This window comes from Opisthocomus hoazin, chromosome 5 (genome assembly GCF_030867145.1).
Source record: "Opisthocomus hoazin isolate bOpiHoa1 chromosome 5, bOpiHoa1.hap1, whole genome shotgun sequence".
NCBI classification, from domain to species: Eukaryota; Metazoa; Chordata; class Aves; order Opisthocomiformes; family Opisthocomidae; genus Opisthocomus; species Opisthocomus hoazin.
The window spans coordinates 82862682-82884509 of record NC_134418.1 but is presented as its reverse complement, the minus strand read 5'-3'; the positions used below and the strand labels follow the sequence as shown (position 1 = coordinate 82884509).

The 21828-nt window shown below is 38.0% G+C and overlaps 1 protein-coding gene across 2 annotated transcripts in view; it reads right to left on the bottom strand.

Moving 5' to 3' along the window:
* Positions 1-21828, bottom strand: part of SGCZ (sarcoglycan zeta) — a 489220-nt gene that overhangs the window by 63912 nt on the left and 403480 nt on the right. For both annotated transcript variants that reach the window (XM_075420147.1, XM_075420148.1), the window contains one exon: positions 9680-9767. In XM_075420147.1, coding sequence (XP_075276262.1) covers positions 9680-9767 — 88 coding nt within the window. The remainder of the gene's footprint in view (positions 1-9679; positions 9768-21828) is intronic.

The following is a 21828-nucleotide window of genomic DNA, read 5'->3' as shown; positions in this document are numbered from 1 at the left end:
TTAGCATTGAGATGAAACACGAAGGCACTGAGCTGAGGCTCATACCTAGTGTACGAGACTTCGCTCTGCACAGGGTCACCACCGCACTCTCGCTCCCCGTCCACCATCACTTCTTGGAAGTCACTGATTTAGTGTTCCTTTTTATCCTTTTCCCTTCATCTCTGAAGTGACAGCGGGTACAGACATTAACTATTGCCCTCTCACGACAAAAGAGTCCTGAAGCTGCTGCTTTTCCATGGGTTATTGTGTGTGAAGCCAGTACGCGGCCTGTCTTCTGCGTGCCTGGCTACTCCTGACAGCACCAGCAGTGAGCAGCTGGGACACAGAACCACAGAATCACAGAATAGTAGGGGTTGGAAGGGACCTCTGTGGTTCATCTAGTCCAACCCTCCTGCCAAAGCAGGGTCACCTACCTACAGCAGGCTGCACAGGACCTTGTCCAGGCAGGTCTTGAATATCTCCAGAGAAGGAGACTCCACAACCTCCCTGGGCAGCCTGTTCCAGTGCTCCGTCACCCTCAGAGGGAAGAAGTTCTTCCTCATGTTCAGACGGAACTTCCTCTGCTTCGGTTTGTGTCCATTGCCCCTTGTCCTGTCACTGGGCACCACTGAAAAGAGCCTGGCCCCATCCTCCTGACACCCACCCTGCAGATATTTATAAGCATTTATTAGGTCCCCTCACAGCCTTCTCTTCTTCGGGCTGAACAAACGCAGCTCCCTCAGCCTCTCCTCGTAGGGGAGATGTTCCAGTCCCCTCATCATCCTCGTAGCCCTCCGCTGGACTCTCTCCAGTAGCTCTTCATCTTTCTTGAACTGGGGAGCCCAGAACTGGACACAGTACTCCAGATGAGGCCTCACCAGGGCAGTGTAGAGGGGAAGAAGAACCTCCCTCAACCTGCTGGCCACACTCTTCTTGATGCACCCCAGGATCCTATTAGCCTTCTTGGCAGCCAGGGCACACTGCTGGCTCATGGTTAACCTGTCGCCCACCAGGACACCCAGGTCCCTCTCCACAGAGCTGCTCTCCAGCAGGTCCACCCCAAGCCTGTACAGAAAGGGACAGGAGGCTTTGCTTGAAGCCTGGCTTCCAGCAGGCTGGCCGAGGAAGACCTCCTGCTTGTCCCTCTTCCTCCCCCCCATGGGTTTATTCCGCACCCCTTTGAAGGAATCATAGAACATCCTGAGTTGGAAGGAACCCATAAGGATCATTGAGTCTAACTCCCTGCTTCTCGCAGGACTACCTAAAACTAAACCATATGAAGAAGAGCGTCCTTCTAGTGCTCCTTGAACTCGGAGAGACTTGGTGCCATGACTGCTTCCCAGAGAAGCCTGTTCCAGTGACCAGCCACCCTCTCAGTGAAGAACTGTTTCCTAATATCTAATCTGAACTTCCCCGATGAAGCTTCAAACCTTTTCCTCACGTAAAAGAAAAAGTGTTCAATTTCATAACAGCAGCTCAAAGAAAATTAAGATTTATAGGGGATATATGCAAGAAAACTGGAGCAGTTGCAGAAGAAAAAAAGAAAGCACACTACCCAGTAGATGCATATACCTTGGAGGATTTCTAAAGTCCAAACTTAGGAATGCATATTGTGAATTTGAAAAGTCATCTTTTCCTCCATGTGATTGTCCTTTCCAAACCAGCTCTAGATCATGGAAAGAAAAACAGGTACTGGACCTCAAAACTCCTTCCAGACACAGATGATAAATAAACTTAGAAAAAGAGAGAGAAAATAACCTGCAGGTGTTTTGTCTATGCTACAAATATTATAGCAAGAAGCATCAGGCTAGTTATAAAAGTACAAAGTATGTTTTTCTCTTTGTCTGTCAGTTACAGAGAGAAAAAGGTCCTCTCCACATTAGATCAATACAACTTCAGATAAGGACTAACACAAGCTCCACCTTGTATCCTAGGTAGAAATACTCTTCCTGAGCTCAGACTGAGGGAAAGAAAAAGAAAAGAAGAAAAGTTGGATCAAAACTCAAACGTCAATAACTTTTAGTTTGAAGAAGACAGAAAGAAGAAAAAATTATACTGAACACAGAAATAAGAGGAAGAGATATCAAGACACCAGCTTTGGAAGTACTGATGCAGTGCATAAATAATTTAACAAAAAGCGATGATTTTTAAGATTCAAAGAAGATTGTGTCGAACACGCTAGTGAGGATGATAAAACTTCAAGTAAGGGATATTACATCCACAGCATAGACCTTCTTTGCTACGGTGGTTCAGAACCAACAATGCACAGGCACCCTTGGCTCTAAAATAACCACACAGAAACTGCACAGAATTTAATTATTGTCCTAATGCTGCTAGTATTTGTGTTTATTCATGGGGGAATTTTTAATTCTTGGTGTATACTCTTGTATTTCAGGAAGGAGGTTTCAGGTTAGATGATGTCTGTATCTACCACGGAGGATTACCCCTTGGTCCTAAGAAATGATGGGGAAATAACTTACTACTCTGTTTTTGTAGCATGGTTTTCATGTGGCAATTCGTAGGGGAGATGCAAGGCACATTTCACACCATAGGGTATTTCAAATAATAAACAGCAACATAGTGTTATGTTTGCACGTAACACATAACAAGATATCATAAAGATATGAAAGTTATCGCTTAAAAATTGAAAATGTACCTAAATGATTAAAAGCAATCTGAAGCACTGTCTAAGGTACCTCTCGCTTTCTAAGAGATCTTGTTGCCCAGGCACAAAGTGGATGAAGATACTAAGTATATTTAATACTTTTATAAGTTAATTATGTAATGGATGTATAAAAAATATTGTTTTTCAATCCATTTACTGCAAGGGCTAGTCACAAGAGCTTAAGCTCACCACTGCTGAATATCAGATGTATATATGCAGATTAACACAGAGAATGATGCAACTAATTTAAAATTGAAATAGAAGTAAAAATTAGAAAACAGTTATTTGCTACTGTTTTTTATTAGTCCGCTAACTATTACTGCCTGTTGACGCTGAATGAAGACAAACATGTCAAGGGGCTTTATATTATTGGAAGATGACTTAGACAGAGAATTGCAGGAGAAATGTGGACCATTTTCAAATAAATAACATGTTAAATTTTAAAAGGCTGCTTTGGCAGACCCATCAAAGTGCTGGCAAAGAGGTTGAAGTTGTGACCAGTTTTCAGAGCTTCATATTTTTCTAATACCACTCTTCAAAATATTTAATTAATGGGAGTAGGTTCTCGTGATAGCTTAGCCAAAGTCATTAAGAGTATAGCTGAATCTATTTTATGCGAGCTACTATTACAAAACCTGTTCTAGCCCAGATGGTTTGTAAAAAGCCTTTTCCAGGGATTAGACAGACAGAAAGAGAGACAGTGTCACGCTGCAGTGTAAATTACAAGGAGGGATGAGACTCAGATTCCAGCTGGACATTTCAACTGTTATGAGCAACATGGCTCGCTTTCTGACCGCCTCTTGGCTCATCTCGCACGCTTTGCCAGGAGGAGATGTAAAGCCATATGGCCTCCCAGGCACCGCTCCTTCATACCTTTTGCAGTGATTCCTGAAGCTGAAAGAGCTCCTTTAACTCTGCAGTTAAGTAAAAGGCAGATAACCTGTACTAAAAAAGGGTAAGCTATCTCCATTTGAAAGATCTGACAATGGGTTTGTACCACAGACTAGCAGATGAGCCGTATTTTCACCTCCTGATAAATTGTTTATATTCCTATACTTGGAGAAAGTCTTTAGCTGGCTATAAAACTTTGGTAAGAAACACTATACTGTAAAATTTGTATACTCAGAATGTATAATATTTTGCTGTGTAAGTTATTTAAATATTCTCTGAAATGACATGGAACTGATTAAAACAAGGGAAAATATTAGACAACAGAGTAATTTTCAACAGAAAACTTCATATAAGGTGCAAACACTTCTGAAAAAATGTAAGCAAAGCAAGTAATTTAGTACAGAAATTACAGATTATGTGTTCATTTTCTTGGCTTAGAAAGGAAGGGGGAGTGAATTAACTAGAAGTTAAAAACCTTGGCTACTATGAGAAGAGTCTGATTAAATCCCCCAAAAGAAGATTTTAAGCTACTACATATTCAGTCTGCAGGTCAATATAAAGTACTCCTGTTTGTACACTGCTACAAAAACTGGACTACTAATTCACCTATGTATCGTAGAAGTGAAGGGTCTGCATTTCTGATTTCCACACATTAAAGAGGTTTTAAGGACCAAAACTGGAGGATTTTCAGTCTGTATTTTAGTTAAGCAACACAAATTCATACTATGCTGAGAAATGGATAACTCACTCATCTAACTTTGGTTTTGCAACACATTGTATTAACAATGTTCGTAATCCTACTACACCACAGTGGTTACAAGAACAATTGCTTTAATGCGAAAATTAAACTAGCAGAATGTTTAATATATTTTTGATTTTTGAAATTTTACAGCAGTTTGGGAGTAATGGTAGGCAAACATCACTGTAAGGGAAAGGAGGAAAGCTTTATTTCACATATTCCTGACAATTAAATTCTGATCTGTATTGAAGTTGAAGTTATTGAAGCCCAGCTGAAGGTTAGAAGCAGCTAACAAAGGACTGTAAAACATCATTCTTTCTCTCCCCAGCAACCTTCCATTGACAATACGAGAACAATCACACAGATCAGAGAAAGCAGAGCTGAAACTTTTTGTTCCGTTTTCCTACTGTGAGGAAAGGGTACATGTGTACGGCCACTCAGAACCTACCCTCTTCCTGCAACACTTAGGAGAAATGACCTCACTTGTATGCAAACAGGATTAAAAAATATAGAAGTATTTCTCGTCCATTGTTACTTAAGCATGATTTTACTTCCATTGCCTTAAGAGACACTTAGTTCAAGTTCATAATAGTCTTAAATATGTAGATGTCTGGCAATAAATATCAAAGATTTAGAGGCCCATGTGCACGCATATTATCAGAAGTTCTACACAAGTAATCTTAAAAGAAAGAATACTTGAATGCTGTTTCTTGCTTCAGATTTTCTTTCATTTCTCAACAATACTACATTGAAATGGACTGAGGTATTCACAGAAGAAGCGACATTTAGGTAATGAGCTACCTTGATCACCTCGAAAGTGAAGTGGCAGCAGGTTGTGTTAGCTGGAAAAGCATCAGTAGACATAGGCACAGACGACTGGCATATGTGATATAGTTAAGAATGACGAAGGGGACTATTTCCACTCCCACTAGGTTATATACCTTTAGTTTCTAATGTCCAGCATTTTCCGCGCACTACTCCATGTGCTCTTGGTGGAACACAAGAAGTGAGCAAGCCCATTTTTAAAGAAAAAAAATAGTCCTGAATACACAACAAAATTTTGTGGTAAATGGACGGAAAGTCTCATCAGATTTGACAAGTTATCTGAAAAGCTATAACTGTTAGTACTGTTATCAGCCTTTACCAGTGCAGTAATTAAAAATTATACATTCATCTGCTATTTTCAAAAAATAATTGCAAAAGTGTGATATAACTTTAATTAGCATTCAAATCAGTTTTCTCAATTCGCCTGGCTGTAGAGATCTCAATGAGTAGAGCTATAGGTTCAGGCGCTTGCTAAAGCTGTGACTTGTACAGCTCTGGACCTCTATGAGAGTTACGATTCTGCCTTAAAGAGCCCAAAGCTGAGCAAAAATGAAGTGCACGTTTATCTTTATGTCATATTCTAAAAAGATTTCAGATATCCCCAGGGATCTTTATGAACGTGAAAGGGTCAAGCAACAGCAGAAATCCCTGTCAGAAGCAATTCTTGCAGCAAGCGAAAAAACAAACCAAAACACACCTCATGAAAAAATGAGAAAGTTGGCAAAGTAGTAATTGTATCTGTAGTTGATGTTATAGTAAATACATAAGTGGGCTTCAAAGGTCTCCTTTCAGCCTTATTTAATTTTGATCCTTTTAGCACTTCTCAACCTAATGTCCTCCACAAAACCAGGCAGAGGTATGCACAATCTGTGCAGACAGCATGGAGATGACAGACTTCTGGCTTGAAGTGAGCAACTGTTGTGCAATTCTAAGAGTGGTAGAAAATTAGTCCATCTTTTTACATACAGCTTAAAACTATGCAGTCATTGACTAAAGGGAGAGAAAAGGTTGGGTCAAGGTAATTCAGTAGAATGCACAATGCCAAGCATATCGCTAAGGAAGGGTTGGAAACGGAGGGATGTGGTTACTTTCCCTTATCTAGCTCAGATGCAAGAAAAAAAATCAATGAATGATCATGTTTACATCTTCATTCTGTAGATTTCCTTTATGTCTGTGCTACATCTGCTCTGTTGGTCTCAGGTAGCATTTCTGAAAACTGAAGGCTGTGGAGTCCTTTTAGAGAGCCAGATACAAACCTTGTAGTTTCCTGACCACATGTCACAAACAGACCGAAGCCCGAAACATTTCCAGCTCAGTTGGTATAGATCCCAACAGAAAGCATTGCTACACCTGTGACTCTCTCTCCTTCCAGTTTTCAGTGACAGCATAAATTCATTGTACTCTAACGATGGATGCACCCTGGGTATGGTAAGACCTGGAGCCACAACTTGGCTTTACACTTTTGAAACGTATAACCACTGAATCACCCAGTATTCTTAGATATATATATATATATATTTATATACTTTTCCATCACTCCTTCTTAATCAGGATGCGCTCCAAGATGTCTTAACGATGCACTTTAGAGAAATGTTTTGCCTTCCACAGTCACTCACAGAACGGAGTGCCTGTTATCAAGAGTTTCACTGTTCTTCTCTCTCCCTGGGTAACCACAAAGTTTTCTTCCTCCCAGCCCCACCCCACTTCTTTACATTAATCTACCCCCCATTAACAGTTTTAATTCGATGTTCTTAAGACTGTCTTAGTCTCGCACGGCAAAATTCCACATACCACAGAAAATATTTTTTGATGTCCTAAAATTTGACATGACCACTGACAGCAATTTGCAGCTCGAAGACAAGAGACCAGCCTATTCACTGCCTTGTAACATCACTTACTTCCTGTGAAATACAGATAAAATGCCAATGATATCACAGAATCACAGAGTGTTAGGGGTTGGAAGGGACCTCTGTGGGTCTAGTCCAACCCCCCCTAGAGCAGGCTGCACAGGACCTTGTCCAGGCGGATCTTGAATATCTCCAGAGCAAGAGAATCCACAGCCCCTCTGGGCAACCTGTTCCAGTGCTCCGTCACCTCAGAGTGAAGAAGTTCCTCCTCATGTTCAGACAGAACTTACTCTGCTTCAGTTTGTGCCCATTGCCCCTCATCCTGTCGCTGGGCACCATATCACACATATAGGAAGTGTGTTATCATCCACCTAAGTGCATGGGCATCCTTCTTTTTTTTCAGAATGCTCCTGTGATGCACACAGACGTGCATTATTATTATTGTTATTCAACTTTTTAGAGAATTTAACAGATAAGAACTTTTCAAAGTTGTTGACTCGGTATTGTTTTCCCCAAAGCATAATAATCTGCTTTTTCTGTAGTTTAGAAATATTTCTCCTTGCTGCTTCCTCCAGTGTTTATTTTCATCCCTTTCACTGGACAGCCACACGTACAGCTGCTTCAGCATGCAGCACCGGTGAAGGGACAAAGAGTATTTTTGAAGACAGGGACTTTCCAGAGTATATTTACCGTTAACAGGAAAAAAATACTTTCTGATATCATCAAGCTTGGTATAGGAAAGTCCCCCTCCCTTCTCTCAGCCAATGTTTCCACGTTTTTACCTACAACAAAGTCAAGAATTTGTCTTTATCTGCTCTACCTTACACAATCAAAATTTATGGAAGGGAAGGCAGGAATAATATGTTTTGACTTGTAAGTGTCTGTTAATTTATTTGATTTCCAGCAGTAGAATGTTCAGGTTTTACTGATTGTGCTGACAGTTACAACTACTTACACTAAGTAAGAAATATTTAATAATAAACAAGAAAATAAGTAATATTTTAATATGCATTCAAGACTGTATGAGAAATTTCTAAAAAATAAAGAACCACATTTTTATATGAATATAGGAAAGAATAAAGGCCATATAGCCATTATGAAAATGAAGAGGGAGATAAAGAATAAGAAATCATGTAAATATAATATTGCAATTTAGCAAACTTCCACTCTTTAAATACTGGACCAGCTGCACACCAAGAAGCTTACAGATGTTCACTCTAATGGTGGTAAAGTAAGAACACATGTTTTCTTCAGGCCTTTATGTTCTTAGAATATTAACCTCTAGTGCGATGCCTTTAAGTAGGTCAGTCTCGACATGCATACATTTTCAGTGCTGGATTCACTCAGCAGGAACGGTGTCAGCAATCAAACTATCATATCTATTTCAGCCAATGTGAATGTTTGCTGTGGGCAACTCACCTTTTAGCAATTACCAGATGAAGTGAAAGATTTTAATAATATAGCTACTGCATGAAACAGAACTGAGTTCCATAAACACACTGGGCAAGTACAATCTGCCCAGAACAGGTGTTAGCTTAATTTTCCTCATCTGTATCTGCTAGCGAGTCTGGTTACCTTTGCACACTCATGTGATGTGGTCGTTCAGGGAAATCAGTGCAGATGGTGTGTCACTCGGTATGCGCTCGCCAAAGGTATTTGACAACTTGAAGCCACAGTCCCCAGCCAGTACGAAAGCTCAGAGCTGATCACAACTAGAGTTTAAATTAAAACTACTTGTAAGTGTATCTTTGGCCCTTGAGGAAAAAGAGTGGATAAAATAGAGCTTAACCCAGAAGTGAAAAAAATGAAAAGACGTGGAGTCTAAGGGGTGTCTCTTAAAATTTATGTATAGATTAGTATCTCACACATAAATGCTTGTGTATTTTTCATCACATTCCCAGTCAATATATATTGTTTTCTAACAGATCTAAAGCATTACTTTGTGCTGATTTTTTTGGCCAATATTCTTAAAATGTAATGAATATCTTCAGTACTGTCCTAGGGCTGAAAATATAAAAAATATTACTTCATATTTACTAACACCATAAGTACCATTTGTTCTAAAAATGCAGTATAACATGGTAATCAATAAAAGCAGGGAAAAACACATGAAGAGTGGAATAGATATGCAGATTTTTTTAATTTCCATTTCATTAGAAATTTTGTTTTGCTGTAGTTTATACTTTGCAAAATATCAGATGCCATTTTAATGAATGACTGGCAGTATGATCACTTTCTATGAGAATTTTGTAGTGACTAGGAAAGCATTTGGATTTTTGTTTTGTTCTGATTTTTTACACTCTGTTACTCCAACTGTTTTCAATATATGCTGATACAAATACATTGCAAGAATAATGGGGACAAATCAATTCCCACTGAAGTAATGGAAGACTGACAGAACTTGTGAGAAAATGATCATTATTTTCCTGCTGAAATTGTTGTTGAAACATGTTTTGCTGAGGTTTTCTTTAGTTTGTTTTGTTACAGTTGTCTCAGAAATAATAATTTTTCATTCAGTTATTTTTTAACTCTTTTGAGGCACTTCTACTTTCTCTGCTTTCAGAGAATGCTGAATCATGCTCTTACGATCCATTGTACACATTGTTTTTTGTTTGAGCATGGTGATGAGATTTTCTTCCAACTATTCAGTAATATTTTATCTTCAGTGTTAATTAATGAAACCTAGTTATAAAGCTAAACTTGTATACATAACAGTCAATAAAGAACACTCACCTACTGTCAGTTGTCCAGTTAACTGTCCCATGTGATTTCTTGCATTCACTGTTACATTTCTGTCAGACTGTAAGACCAGTGGGCTATCCTGGGAAACATGTATAAGACAATAAATGAGAGAACAAAAATATTGAGGTAGAATTAAGTTAGGACTACATACAAATTTGCATGCTGAGAAGGGAGTTGTGTCAAATACTATAGCCTTTTTAATAATTTCATGAAGCATTTTACAAGTCAGAGTTTAATATAAAAGGACAACAAGAATAATATTATAAGCTTAAGAGCTTTGCACATAGAATCCCTGCTTTAGAAATCAGAGTTGAACTTAATTTATATAAATTGGGTTTTATTTCCTGAGGATATTACAAAGTTACAAGTTCAAAAAGCATTAACAAGTGTTGTTAGCCTTTTCTGTATATTGCTAACAAATACCTTTCTGACTACCTAACCAACACTGTATTACATTATTCTATTAATTTGTACAATCTGTAGTATTTGGACAGCACTTACTAAAACCATACAAACACAGCCATGCATTTCTTTGAAGGTAAAAAGTATCATTATTCTCAAAAGGTAATGGCAAAGATCACTGGAAAGTGACGTCATATAACAGACAACCCTGAGCCACCACCAATAGTATCAATAGTACTATTAGTGATCAACCTGATGTAGCACAAAAACAAACACTCTATCATGTTAAGTACGGTCTTAATATTTTTTGAGTCAGTATGCAGCATAACTACGTTGCTACCAGCATCCTACTAGGTTTAAGCTTTTGACGAATGTTTACATATACGTGAGTAGGCACATCCTATGTCCAAAACCAGCTGATAGAATCTCAGAAATGAAGATAGAATATAAATTTGCTTCTTGAAGAACAATGAGCCAGATCCACTCCTCCAGGGGAAGGACAAATGCATGGGAAAGGGGAAAAGCTTCAACAGAGATTCAGGAGGAAGTGAGCCTAAAAACAAAAAAAGAGCTTACTGATCAGTGGAGTGAGTGCATGATGGGAGGGAAAATTAGGATGGTGGTTGCTGCTGAAGAGAGGCACTTTACTCCCTGGAATCACCTGCTATGACACTGTTCTTCCCCTGAAGGCTGCGGTGAGAACATGGGTACAGCCATGATTCTGGTGGTTGCTTGCACTTATCTAAGCTTAGGTAAGTTTATCCAACACCGTTAAGACACCTTGCAGGAACAGCTGGGAAAATGCCTTTACGTAGGAATGACTAAGGGCTAGGAAAATATTTCTGAAAATTTTTAAATACTCATTTTATTCTTCCCTTGGCATCCATTATTGGTCATTCCTGGATAGAGCACATTAGGTTAGATGGACTTCTTGTGTGTGTGTGTCATTTCATATATTGGTTCTTCCTGTTAATGAAAGTTTTTGAAAAAGACAAAGAAAGGAGTGAAGGAGCCATATATAAGATTTATTTTTACCTGAACGATGCAATAGTCTTGCACTTAAAGTTTCTATACCTTACAATCCTTCCCTTTGAATCCAGGGCTTTCCTCTGCAAGAAACACTCTTCCCAGTGGTTTTCACTGTGATTATTAACTTTAAATGATACTCATTTCCATGGGAAGTCTGAAATTATTCTGAGCTGATTTCTAAGAGTTCAGGTGTGCTTCATCTCTCACTGGACCATGATATGACCTCTCTAACATCCTGCCAATTAGCTCTGCATCACGGAATCTGGCAGAGGAAAGTCCCTGTTTGGCTTGTCCATCTTTCTAGATAAAAAGCTATAATTATGAGTGAGACACTGTGTTCAGTGTGACTGGTTTGAGCTAAACATGTGATGCAATCAAGGGAGCTTCTGGCAACAAAAGCAGCTGCTAAGGACCTTTTTCTCAGCACTTGATGTGATTTCCACTTTCCTTATGGTCCTTTGAACATCATTAGTCTGGGCAACTGCTGCTCTGGGAAAGGAGATTGTCCTGCCAGACAGCTGCATGGCCCAAGTATATTTTTAAGGAGCCCTTTTCACTTTTGCTTAATCAGTATTTGGAGAAGAGTCTTCTCAGTTAGCACAATCTCACCCTTAGCAAGGGAGGGTACTGCCATGTCTATTTTTTCCTGCTCAGCTAAGGGATTGGTAACTTACACTTCCAAATACAGTTCATAGTCTGATCTGAAGGTTTGTTTTCTTTCACCTTAGGAAAACATTTAACAAGATTCTGAGGCTAAAATCTGCCTCTCAGGTTTCTTGTGCTCAGGCTCTAATTGTAATGAAGACCTTGGGTACCAAATTCTGAAGCAGAGGATCACAAAAGATCAGGTGAACCAAGCCTTCTTTCTTCTTCTTTCCTTGTCTTATTTACAAGATAAAAAGAGGGATGAAGAAGTTAAGAACGTAAATCTATATTCCTGAGTTCCTGGATGTCAAATATAGAGCTGTAAGCTTAAATTATGGAGCAGAGAAAACCCAGTGGCAAAACTGTTATCAATCTAAGCAGCCTAGCATTTTATCTACCTGCACTGTTCACCTGCACCTCTGTTTTCTACAGGCAGTGCCTAAAGACAGAGGTTCAAGGTGTTCAAAGGTAGTCTACTCAGAGGAGTTAGCAACTGATACAAGACTTAGCTGAAATCAGTGGAATTATCGATCTGCAAGATGAGTATCAACTGAGATGAGTGTCAGTCATATGAATATGAATTAACATTTATCTACAGCATAAAAATGTTGGATAATTTTCTCTCTGGGTGACCAGATCTGCTGCTCTTTTGATGTGAACTTCAGCTTGCAATTTAATAGACTTGACAATCCACAGAATGCTTTACTTTCAGATGTCTGAAGAGAGTTAGAAATTCATCATCACACTGTTTTCCTGGAAACTGGAAATTTAAAAAAACTGTTTTGATGAATATATAAACACAAAGAATAGAACAGAAATGGATTATTAAGCTCTTCAAATACTGTGGAAGGGTTTCAATGTAAAGAAGATTTGTTCTGAAGTCAGATGAGCCTAGAAACACGCATAGTTATTTTCTTGATATAATTATCTTGGCTGATGTCACCCAATGGCTGGTAAAGTACAAAAAAACAGACTGGTGTATTAGTTAATAGTTTTTGTATATTTACTTGATGAATAAGCCTTTAGATTATACCTGACAAAACCCCACACATGAAAAAGGGGGCAAAGATCTATTACTTTTGTTGCTGAAATTATACAGCTGTATATCAGATCTTCCGTTAGAGGTGAACATAAAGAATATATTCTCTTACAGGTAATAAATTAGTATGGTGCTATAAAATGAGTTCCGTGTATTTCTGTAGCTCAGTGTTATGAATATCAGGAAAAGATATGCTCCATATTTAGAATGTAATCTTATACATACAATGTAAAATTTATCATGAGCAACTCCAGAAAACTTCCTTGAATAAGTTCTTCATCAACTAATACTATTTCTCAACACAGAGTTAATTTGAACGCATGAGAAAAAGAAATAAAAAGGCAGGTCTCTCTTGCTCATTCCAAAATTTCTAGCCCTAGAAAGGCCATGCCGTACTTGCAACCCCCAGTCCCCTGAGTTCAGGAGCTGTTCTTGCTGCCTGAACTTCATAGAATCATAAAGGTTGGAAAAGATCTCTAAGATCAAGTCCAGCCATCCACCCAACACCACCATTCCTACTAAACCATATCCTGAAGTGCCACATCTACAGACTTTTTAAACACCTCCAGGGATGAGACACTTCAAGAGGGAGTTTCCTGAGGTACAGAAAACTTAAACGACTTTCAGATTACTGGTATTATTCCATCCTGGAGAAAAGTAGTCACTAAAATCCAATACTGTAATCTGAAATCTATATTATGAAGTCTTCCTCCACAGAAAACACGCGCAAGAACCCTGTAACTAGAGAGCTGACCTTTTTCCTCCTCATTTTCTCATGGAAATTCAGATTTGTTTCTTCATGAAAAACTTCATAGCATGCATACAACCATGGCTTCTTTCCCACTCCTTGAAATTCTAACTCGAACTGCGAGAATGTGCGATGAATTCAGCGTAGCAGCTAGTGTGCTATACAAATTTGCTCTGAGATTACCTGTGTCTGTTAAGCATTTACAGGAATACTTTCATGTGTACTACAAAGCCAGTGAAAAAATCTTTAAGTGGAACAAATCATACAGGTCGTGTGAGGATTTTGTCAGTATTCTCCATGCACACCAATGGCAGCCAGTTCCTCAGTGGAAAGTTGCTTTCCTTCACCTATACCACCCATTTAGAGTACAACGGAAAGCTTGTTTTGCAAATACATGAAGAAAAACCCAAAAAGAACAAAGAATTTCAGGTAGTGAAATTATGTCAGGTTTTTTTTTTCTGGAAATGATTTCTGGACTCAGTTGTCTTAACAGGGAATATCTTTCAGCTGTGCAAAATAAAATATTGATTCCGATGTCTGGAAAAGGTCTTTTATTTTAAGGTAAAATTCTTAGAAGAAAACATCTGAGGCAAAAGATTTTATGTGGGGAAGGCAATTTTCTGTGGTTTTCCCCAATCCTTAGTGAATCACAGGTATCAGAGTAAGACCTTTTCACCTCATATATAATTTCTGCTAATTTAAATTCTGTAGTGAAGTATAATCCGTTCTATCTAATGCATGGCACTTTAACATAGAAATGTCTTTGATGTTACTATTTCATTAGTAATTTCTTCAAAAAAATCAGATATACTTTTATATGAGGCATAGTAGCCTATATATATACCTGCTCATTAACAGAACACTTGAACTTTGTATTTCTGCACTGCTATGTAAACTTGGTCTGCAGAAAAGAGGCAGTAAATTATTGATGATGCCATTTCAAAAATTCTACTGTTGATAGCAAAAAGCAACAGAGTAAGAACATTCTTACAGTTACATAGAGCTTTTATTAACAGCAATATGCTACTAACTAAAATAATATACAGGAATGCTGTCAGGGTCACGAGGGTACCACCAGCCCTCACCAGCCTTGCCCAACCTCTCCAGGGCCTTTCCCCACCCCTGAGGGGCCGATTCCAGCCTGAGCCCTCCTGGCAGAGTGGTTCTGCTTCACTCCCCCGTCCCTTAGGGAGCAGCTGACCCTCGCTGCTCCCTCATAGCTATCAGGACATTAAGGACTAGCTGATGCTCATGGTAGTGTATGGGGTTACTCCTGTTATAAGCCCTGAAATGTTACAACTTCAAGATTTTCAGTAGTGTGTTAAAGGCAAACCAGATGAACACGATGTTACTACAGTCACTTCTTTTCTGAAGCAAGTTTGCAGCTGGGATTCATAAAAGGAAAAATTAACAAATGAATTTAGGGGATATTTTCCAAAAGTTTTCTGGAATCAGAATCCGGTTATAGATACAACAGAAATTTTGGGGGAAAAAGTCGGGTTTGGCTTTCTTTTGGAGTAAGGCTCACAGCGCAGTACTAATAAATATCAACTTTTATTTTTAGAATTAGATGAGCAGATTACTGTAAGTAATGAAAGGCTGATAGATTGCTTTATAAATTCATTTTACTAAAGAGTATTCTGCTTGAGCAATCAGAGCAGAACTCTCATGTTTTACAGATGGTTCAATTATTTTCAACATATTTTGGATAAATTTCATACCTTTTGTACACCATTCAAATAGGCAACCCCAGCTAATTAACTCAGTTTTGAAGAGTATTTCCAAAATAAACCCTTTAAATTAGAAACTGTTTAAAGAAAGCAATTTAGTTCCAGTTAGTTTAATACAACATTAATCTACTCTAGGTAAGATGGTATACTATATAATTAACCATAATCCCAGAGTTATGCTCAGAACACAGTTAATTATGATAACACCGTCCGCTTTGACACTCTTAGGAATAGCAGCAATACGTATGCCATAATTTGTCGTGCAAGCGGTAGCACTGTTGTGATTTGATTGCTGTGCTTGGGCAAGCGCACCTCTTTGGGTTTCTGGACCTCCAGGTGTCTTATAGATGTAAAAAGTAATGCAATAAGTAGGCAGGATTCTAGATCTGCCAGCTTTATCTATTGGCAGCTTGTAAGAGGATGCAAGGTTTATACTACTTGGTTCTTTGAGCCCATCCCCAGAATGGGCAGCTGATAGAGTTATGGCAGGACATTTCCTTATAGAGCTCTTTTAACAAACCTACCCTGATAAACTAGGGATTCAGAATGACTATCGTATTTCTGAGGTATATTTGCATTAAAAAAAACCCCAAAATAATAAAAATATCAGTATTAGACTTCGGCTTGCTGCAAAACTTACCACGGCATTCCCCATGTCCAACCACACAGTGCTTGGCTGTACATTGCAACACTTTAGCAAAGACAAGGAATGTGTTCCCCCACTGCTGCACAGCCCCACCATTTCTCTACAGCTTTAAGGGCTCACGCTGTGGTTGACAGTGAACAAGCTGATCAGCTATGTCTGGTCAATGACCGAGAGAGAAACACCAAAAACACATGGGTTGTCTGACCACACCACAGCGACAAAACGAGAACCGAAAGAAACAGCAAATACTCAGTCCCCTGGTTAGTCCAGCAGCCCAAGGGAGTCAAAGAACAACCAAGTAGTTCTGCAATAACTACATGGATGAGAGCAGCTCAGGCAAATGAGGGATAACAAGCGTGAAGACTGCTTTGGAGGAATTGATTGCAAAAAGCTTGGAAGGAGAAGATGAAGCAGACAGTGTCAGGTGAGAAGGGTAGAAAGCAGAGCAAAGGAGCTGTGAGGACATGGAGAAAGCATTCCTTAGCCGTTTACCCATTACCCACAACCAGAACATCAGCGTGTTTCTTAGCAATCTTCCTTGCAAATAACGAGGTAATAACGGAGGCGGAAGAAAAAGCTCCAGGGACTAAGAAAACACACATCTGTAAGGCGAGGAGTATCAGAGCCAAACTTTCTCTCATTAACTTTATTATTAGCACTAAACAAACATGAAGCAACTTGCAGAAGGAAAGATTTGAAAAAAACAGACCTACAGATGCCAGCAATTTCTGAGCTCTTGAGTACTTAAAAATGTTGAAGTCCATTAAAACTGTCAGAGGCTTGAAAGAGCATGAGACTGTCAAAATACAAATTAAAAAAAAATATTCTTCACCAGAATAGTCCCAAGATATTATTTCCAATAATATTTCCATATTCCTTTTTATCAATATTTACAAATATTTGATATTTCTAAGAATATTCTCAAGTATATTCCCAAAAATCTTCCCAAGGTGTCAGGACAGTAAAGTATCCAATGCAAGGGGTACTTCAAATGGGGAGAAGTGAATAATTTATTGTCCAAGTCATTCGTGGACAATTCCAAGATGAGAAAAGTTACTATAAGTATTGATCCAATTAAGTTAGATACCTATTTTCTACATTCCTGCATAAAGTTTCACATTTGATTTTAGTATTCTCTGTCCCTGCCCGATTGTCCTTTCTAACCTTAGAGTCACAATTTAATCCCTAATAACTGCTCTCAGAATCAGGAAGCTGATTCCAAAATCACAACATCTTTGGATGCAAAATCACAATAAACATCTTTGGACTTTTGCTTTAAGGAAACATTCTAGACATTGTAAAAACTTGATTAAATATTATTGAAAAATCAGTAATTTTTCCACACCAGTTTTGCACATTAGGGAGGTTCAGAAAAGTATTCAAGTAAACTATTAGGTCAATGCATTTCATTTGTCCATGGCAAGACTTACATACATATAATAATCATCAAATGCAAGCAGAAAAAAAGAATTCATCAACTATTTTATATGGCACATTGGTAACATGAGTAACAGATCTGACTTTTTGTCAAAACTGATTTGCTAAAAATAACCCAAATATTGATGTAGAGCCACATTTTCAGTGAGATACAAACTCTATTTTTCAAAATCAAGGAGGGAGAAATACCTCATTTGATTGACTCACCAAAGAAATGAAAATCATTGGAAGACAGGTAAACAAAGCACAAAAGAATAGTTGGAAAAAAACTACACTGATTCTGAAAAAAATATCATACTTGAAGGTATTGACAAGGTTCAAGGAGCATACTTTCTAGAGAATTTGTATTCATCAAAGGATGTGAACTCAGTTCCCAACATCTGCTCTGTTTCCATGTCAGCTTTCTTATATGCTAAAGGCAATCACAGATATCATCCAGCTTCTCACAGATATCATCCAGCTTCATGACACAGCAAATTGGAACCCAAACTTGGTTATACCTACCAAAGTAATGTAGGCATAGCCCTCGAGACTCATACATAGTGCTCCCGAGAGCCACATGCGCTGTTCAAGCTGCACAGTGATCATGGCTATAACCTCCAGACACAAATAACTCCCTTGTTTTACTTCCTCGTATAATGAACCGTGAAATTTTTATTACGGTAGAATTCAGTCATGCATAGAAAAACTTGGTGATAAAGCAGAAGCAGATATTTAAATAGCAGACAAAAGATGTGACATTCTGCAATTGATTTAAACATCCAACAAAACTTCAAATGGACTTTAGATATAAACATCCCAGCTGAAAATAAAACAAGACTACAAAATGTGCTTGGAGGAAGCTTGTTAAACACCCAGAGCTCACTCCTTAGCCATTATGCTTGTGACACAGCAAGTAAAATTGTATTTTACTGAGCTGCAAAGCCATCAGAAAATTTTAATTGGGACAAATGTCAAAAAACCAATGCAAGTCTTAAAATCTGAAGCCAAAACATGAAGGGTGGAATCACTGTACTTCACTCCTTTCAAACCATAATTTCTTGTGGTGTGGGTATATCAGTTATTAAATGGATTTTTGCCAATAAAATTAAGCCCTACAATAATCTAACTGTCTAATTATGCTACTTTAAATCTTTGAAAGCAGTTGTTTGCATGCAGATGTTAACCATGCTATACCATGGCAGAGAAACAAGAGTGTGTTTCTCATGCCATTTTAACGTAAAGTGCTAAAACTCCAAATATGGTAGCAATTAATTTCAGGAAGATGTTGAAGATATTACATGAAAATTTATACAAATCAAAGTATCTTTACACATTTAAAAGTAATTTCCCAGCATTCCCTACTGAGGGACCATTTCTGTACAGAATGTGAATTGCATTTATTTTAGACTCAATAGCTGAGAGAAAAAAAAACACAAAAATCAACAACATGCTGTAGCCAGTGATCCAATAACATGGATATATGTAAATCTTTTACCAGATTCCTAGTTCCTGAGATGTCTATGACAGAGAAAAGTGTGTCAGCTCCTGTTTACTAAATGCATAACAGGAAATATACATCAATTTTACATGTTGATAAATGAAAAAATTATAAAAAGAAAAAGTAGCCAAAATGAACTTCTTTTATTTACCTAATCCTATGGAAAATCTGACATAAAAGATCTGAAAAACGTGAACTCTCCAGCGTGTCAATAGGTTCTGGGTTCCACTTCTGTGGCACCTTGCAGATATCCAGCAAAATAATATTTTCCACCACTAGCTTTTTTTTCACTATGATTTCTATGATAGAACTTTTCAAATTCTAAAGCTGAAGAAGGATAAACAAATTCCAAAGATAGGTTAAGGTACAAAATAGATTTTCAGAAATACGTACGTTGTGGCAGAAATCTGGCATTAATAGTAAGGCTCAAAGCAGCAAAGAAAGACTTGCTATTAATAAAAAATATTTAAAAGTCTAATGCATATTAAAATTAATATGTTAAAGAAAAATATAAAAAATAAAAGTAAGGCAACACTAGTCACTAATTTTAAACATGTTTAGAAGGTTTATTTTATATTATTATTAAACTTATTCTTTTATAGAAATTTAATGTGGTGGCAACCTATACTATTAAAGGAGGCCACTAGTCTTAGCAGCAGCTTCAATAGCAAAAGTCAGAAATGGTTATCTGTATTTTTTGTTTCTTCACGTAGCTATCTTCATTTGTACAACATTGATATTTCCTGATAAGCCTTCCTTCAAGAAAGATCATTTGCTGCTGGATCCTAATTACCTTGGTAATGCACTCTGCATTGCTACTTCTCTCTACTGTTCCTGTACGAAATAACCTGAAGTACTCGTATCTCCAATGAACACTGAAACACTCTACCAAAAAAGAAGGGTTATTATTATAGTTACTTCACTGAACCTTCCCCTGCATACACCCCTAACTTGTTAAATCAATTGTTAGATGTTTTCAGGCTTCGTTATTGCACTGGCCTAATGCAAGCACTCTCAGTTCCATGGATATTTAGCACAAGGTATAATGAGGCTTTGATCAAGGCATCAAAAAAAATGAGAATAAGAAGGGCAATACAGGAATTACAGATAATCCACTAATTATCTTTAGTAATGCCTATTAAGAAAAGTATACTTTTCTAAATTTTCAGAAAACATCTATATCATGATAGCCCGGGGCTGAGGACTTCAGTATTTACGGCAAATGTCTCCGTAAGTATTTTAGCAGCTGCTAAGGGCAGGAATTCAGTCCAAAAATGTCTTTGCTGCATTTCTGTCATGAAAATAACATCAGTGGTGTTAGTCCACTTTTGGCTGTACAGCTAGAAGGGTCAGATAAGTTTCCACATATTCTGACTTCAAGAGAGCAGGAGAAGCTGATTTTTAACTCGTGTTGTAATTCTGGAACCATGACTTCCACCTTTCCATACTCCCTGCAGTCAGTCCCAGTCGTCTTTTCAGGACCAAAAGTATTGGGGTCCAAGAAGTTTCCTATCTTCTTGTAAGAAAGGATCAGTCTCATGATTTCTTATCCTTTTCTCTTCTTGGCTGTTAGGCTTCCCTAGGTGACATGGCACCTGTAAAATCTCTTTTTCCTCCTCCTCTCTCTACTACACACCATTCCTGGTTCTATGATTGGGGCTGCTCTGAATTTCCCAGGCAAACAACATCTGCTGGCAACTTTTCTTCCCACCCGAGGGAGGAGAGTGTGATTGTCACATATTGAAAGGCAACAACAAAATCCTCTGTTAACACAAATTGTTCAGACAAAAAGGAATTAAGATGCCTCATACCTATTTGGTTGGTACAGTCTCCTCAATTTTTGAATAGGCATGCGAACAGCTAAGAAGTAAGGCAGAAGAGTCTTCACTTTCCAGTTCTCCAGGCAGAATCACTATAAGACCTTCATCTGAATTATTATTTTTTAATAAACTCTATATAACTTACCACAATCAGTTATGAAGAATCAATACAAAAACTACATTAGCTTGAACATAACAGATGGAAGAGAGTATTTCAAGATGAAAAAAAGCAAACGACCCCTTCACATCAGGCATTCGCCTTTCATTCTGACATACCAACAGCTAGAAAGTGACCTTGAAAAGTATTACCTCAGGTTTTGCTGTTCTACATTCTTTAATCTTGCAAAATATTTAATAAGAAGCTTTGTCATTAGTATGACACAAACTTGGCCAATATCTGAGCTCAGAATTTGTTTTACATCTCCTCTAAAACTTGACATCTGTGGAGAGGAGATATTTATCCCCATCTTCATTGTAGCACATGACTTTGTGGTTCAAGAAATTGCTTTTCTGTTAGATGATTTGCTTTGAGACTTGCCAATCACAGAATAAAACTAGTCACCAGCCCTGTCGTGAAGGTCAAAATTGAGGAAATAAAATTCTGTATACAGGATTATGGTTCAGGAAAAGAGCCAGCACATGCCCCTTCAGGGAAGCACATTATTTTCCAGTGAGAACAGCACTAGTGTCAACTTTGCAGTTGTAGATAATTGCCACCTTTTAATAACACAGATCTTTTCCAAAGGATATAATTAACAATTTGGCTTTCCGTTCTACTCTCTAGCTATTCAGAATTTATTTCTGATTCAGTAACAGGCTAACTTTTCCATACTAAACACTTCTCCACTGCGTATATTAAAATGTCGCAGAAAATTTGCCTCCACTGACAGAGACTACAGCAAATACAGTTCCTTGACTTTGCAGTTTTCTACAGATGGCATTTAGATTAAAACAGCATGAGAAATGCCACGGACCTGGATCACTTCCGCACCCTGCAGAATTAATCAGTAAAGTTCTAAAGACTGAATTTCTTTTAAATTCAAGATCAGAGAGCAATATGGGAAATTAAAAATGGTTGTATTTACTTAGTAACAGTGTTAAACTACCAAAAAGATGTCATTCAGGCTTACATTAGTGCTTGAGTTCCTCCCATGCTTCTGCATA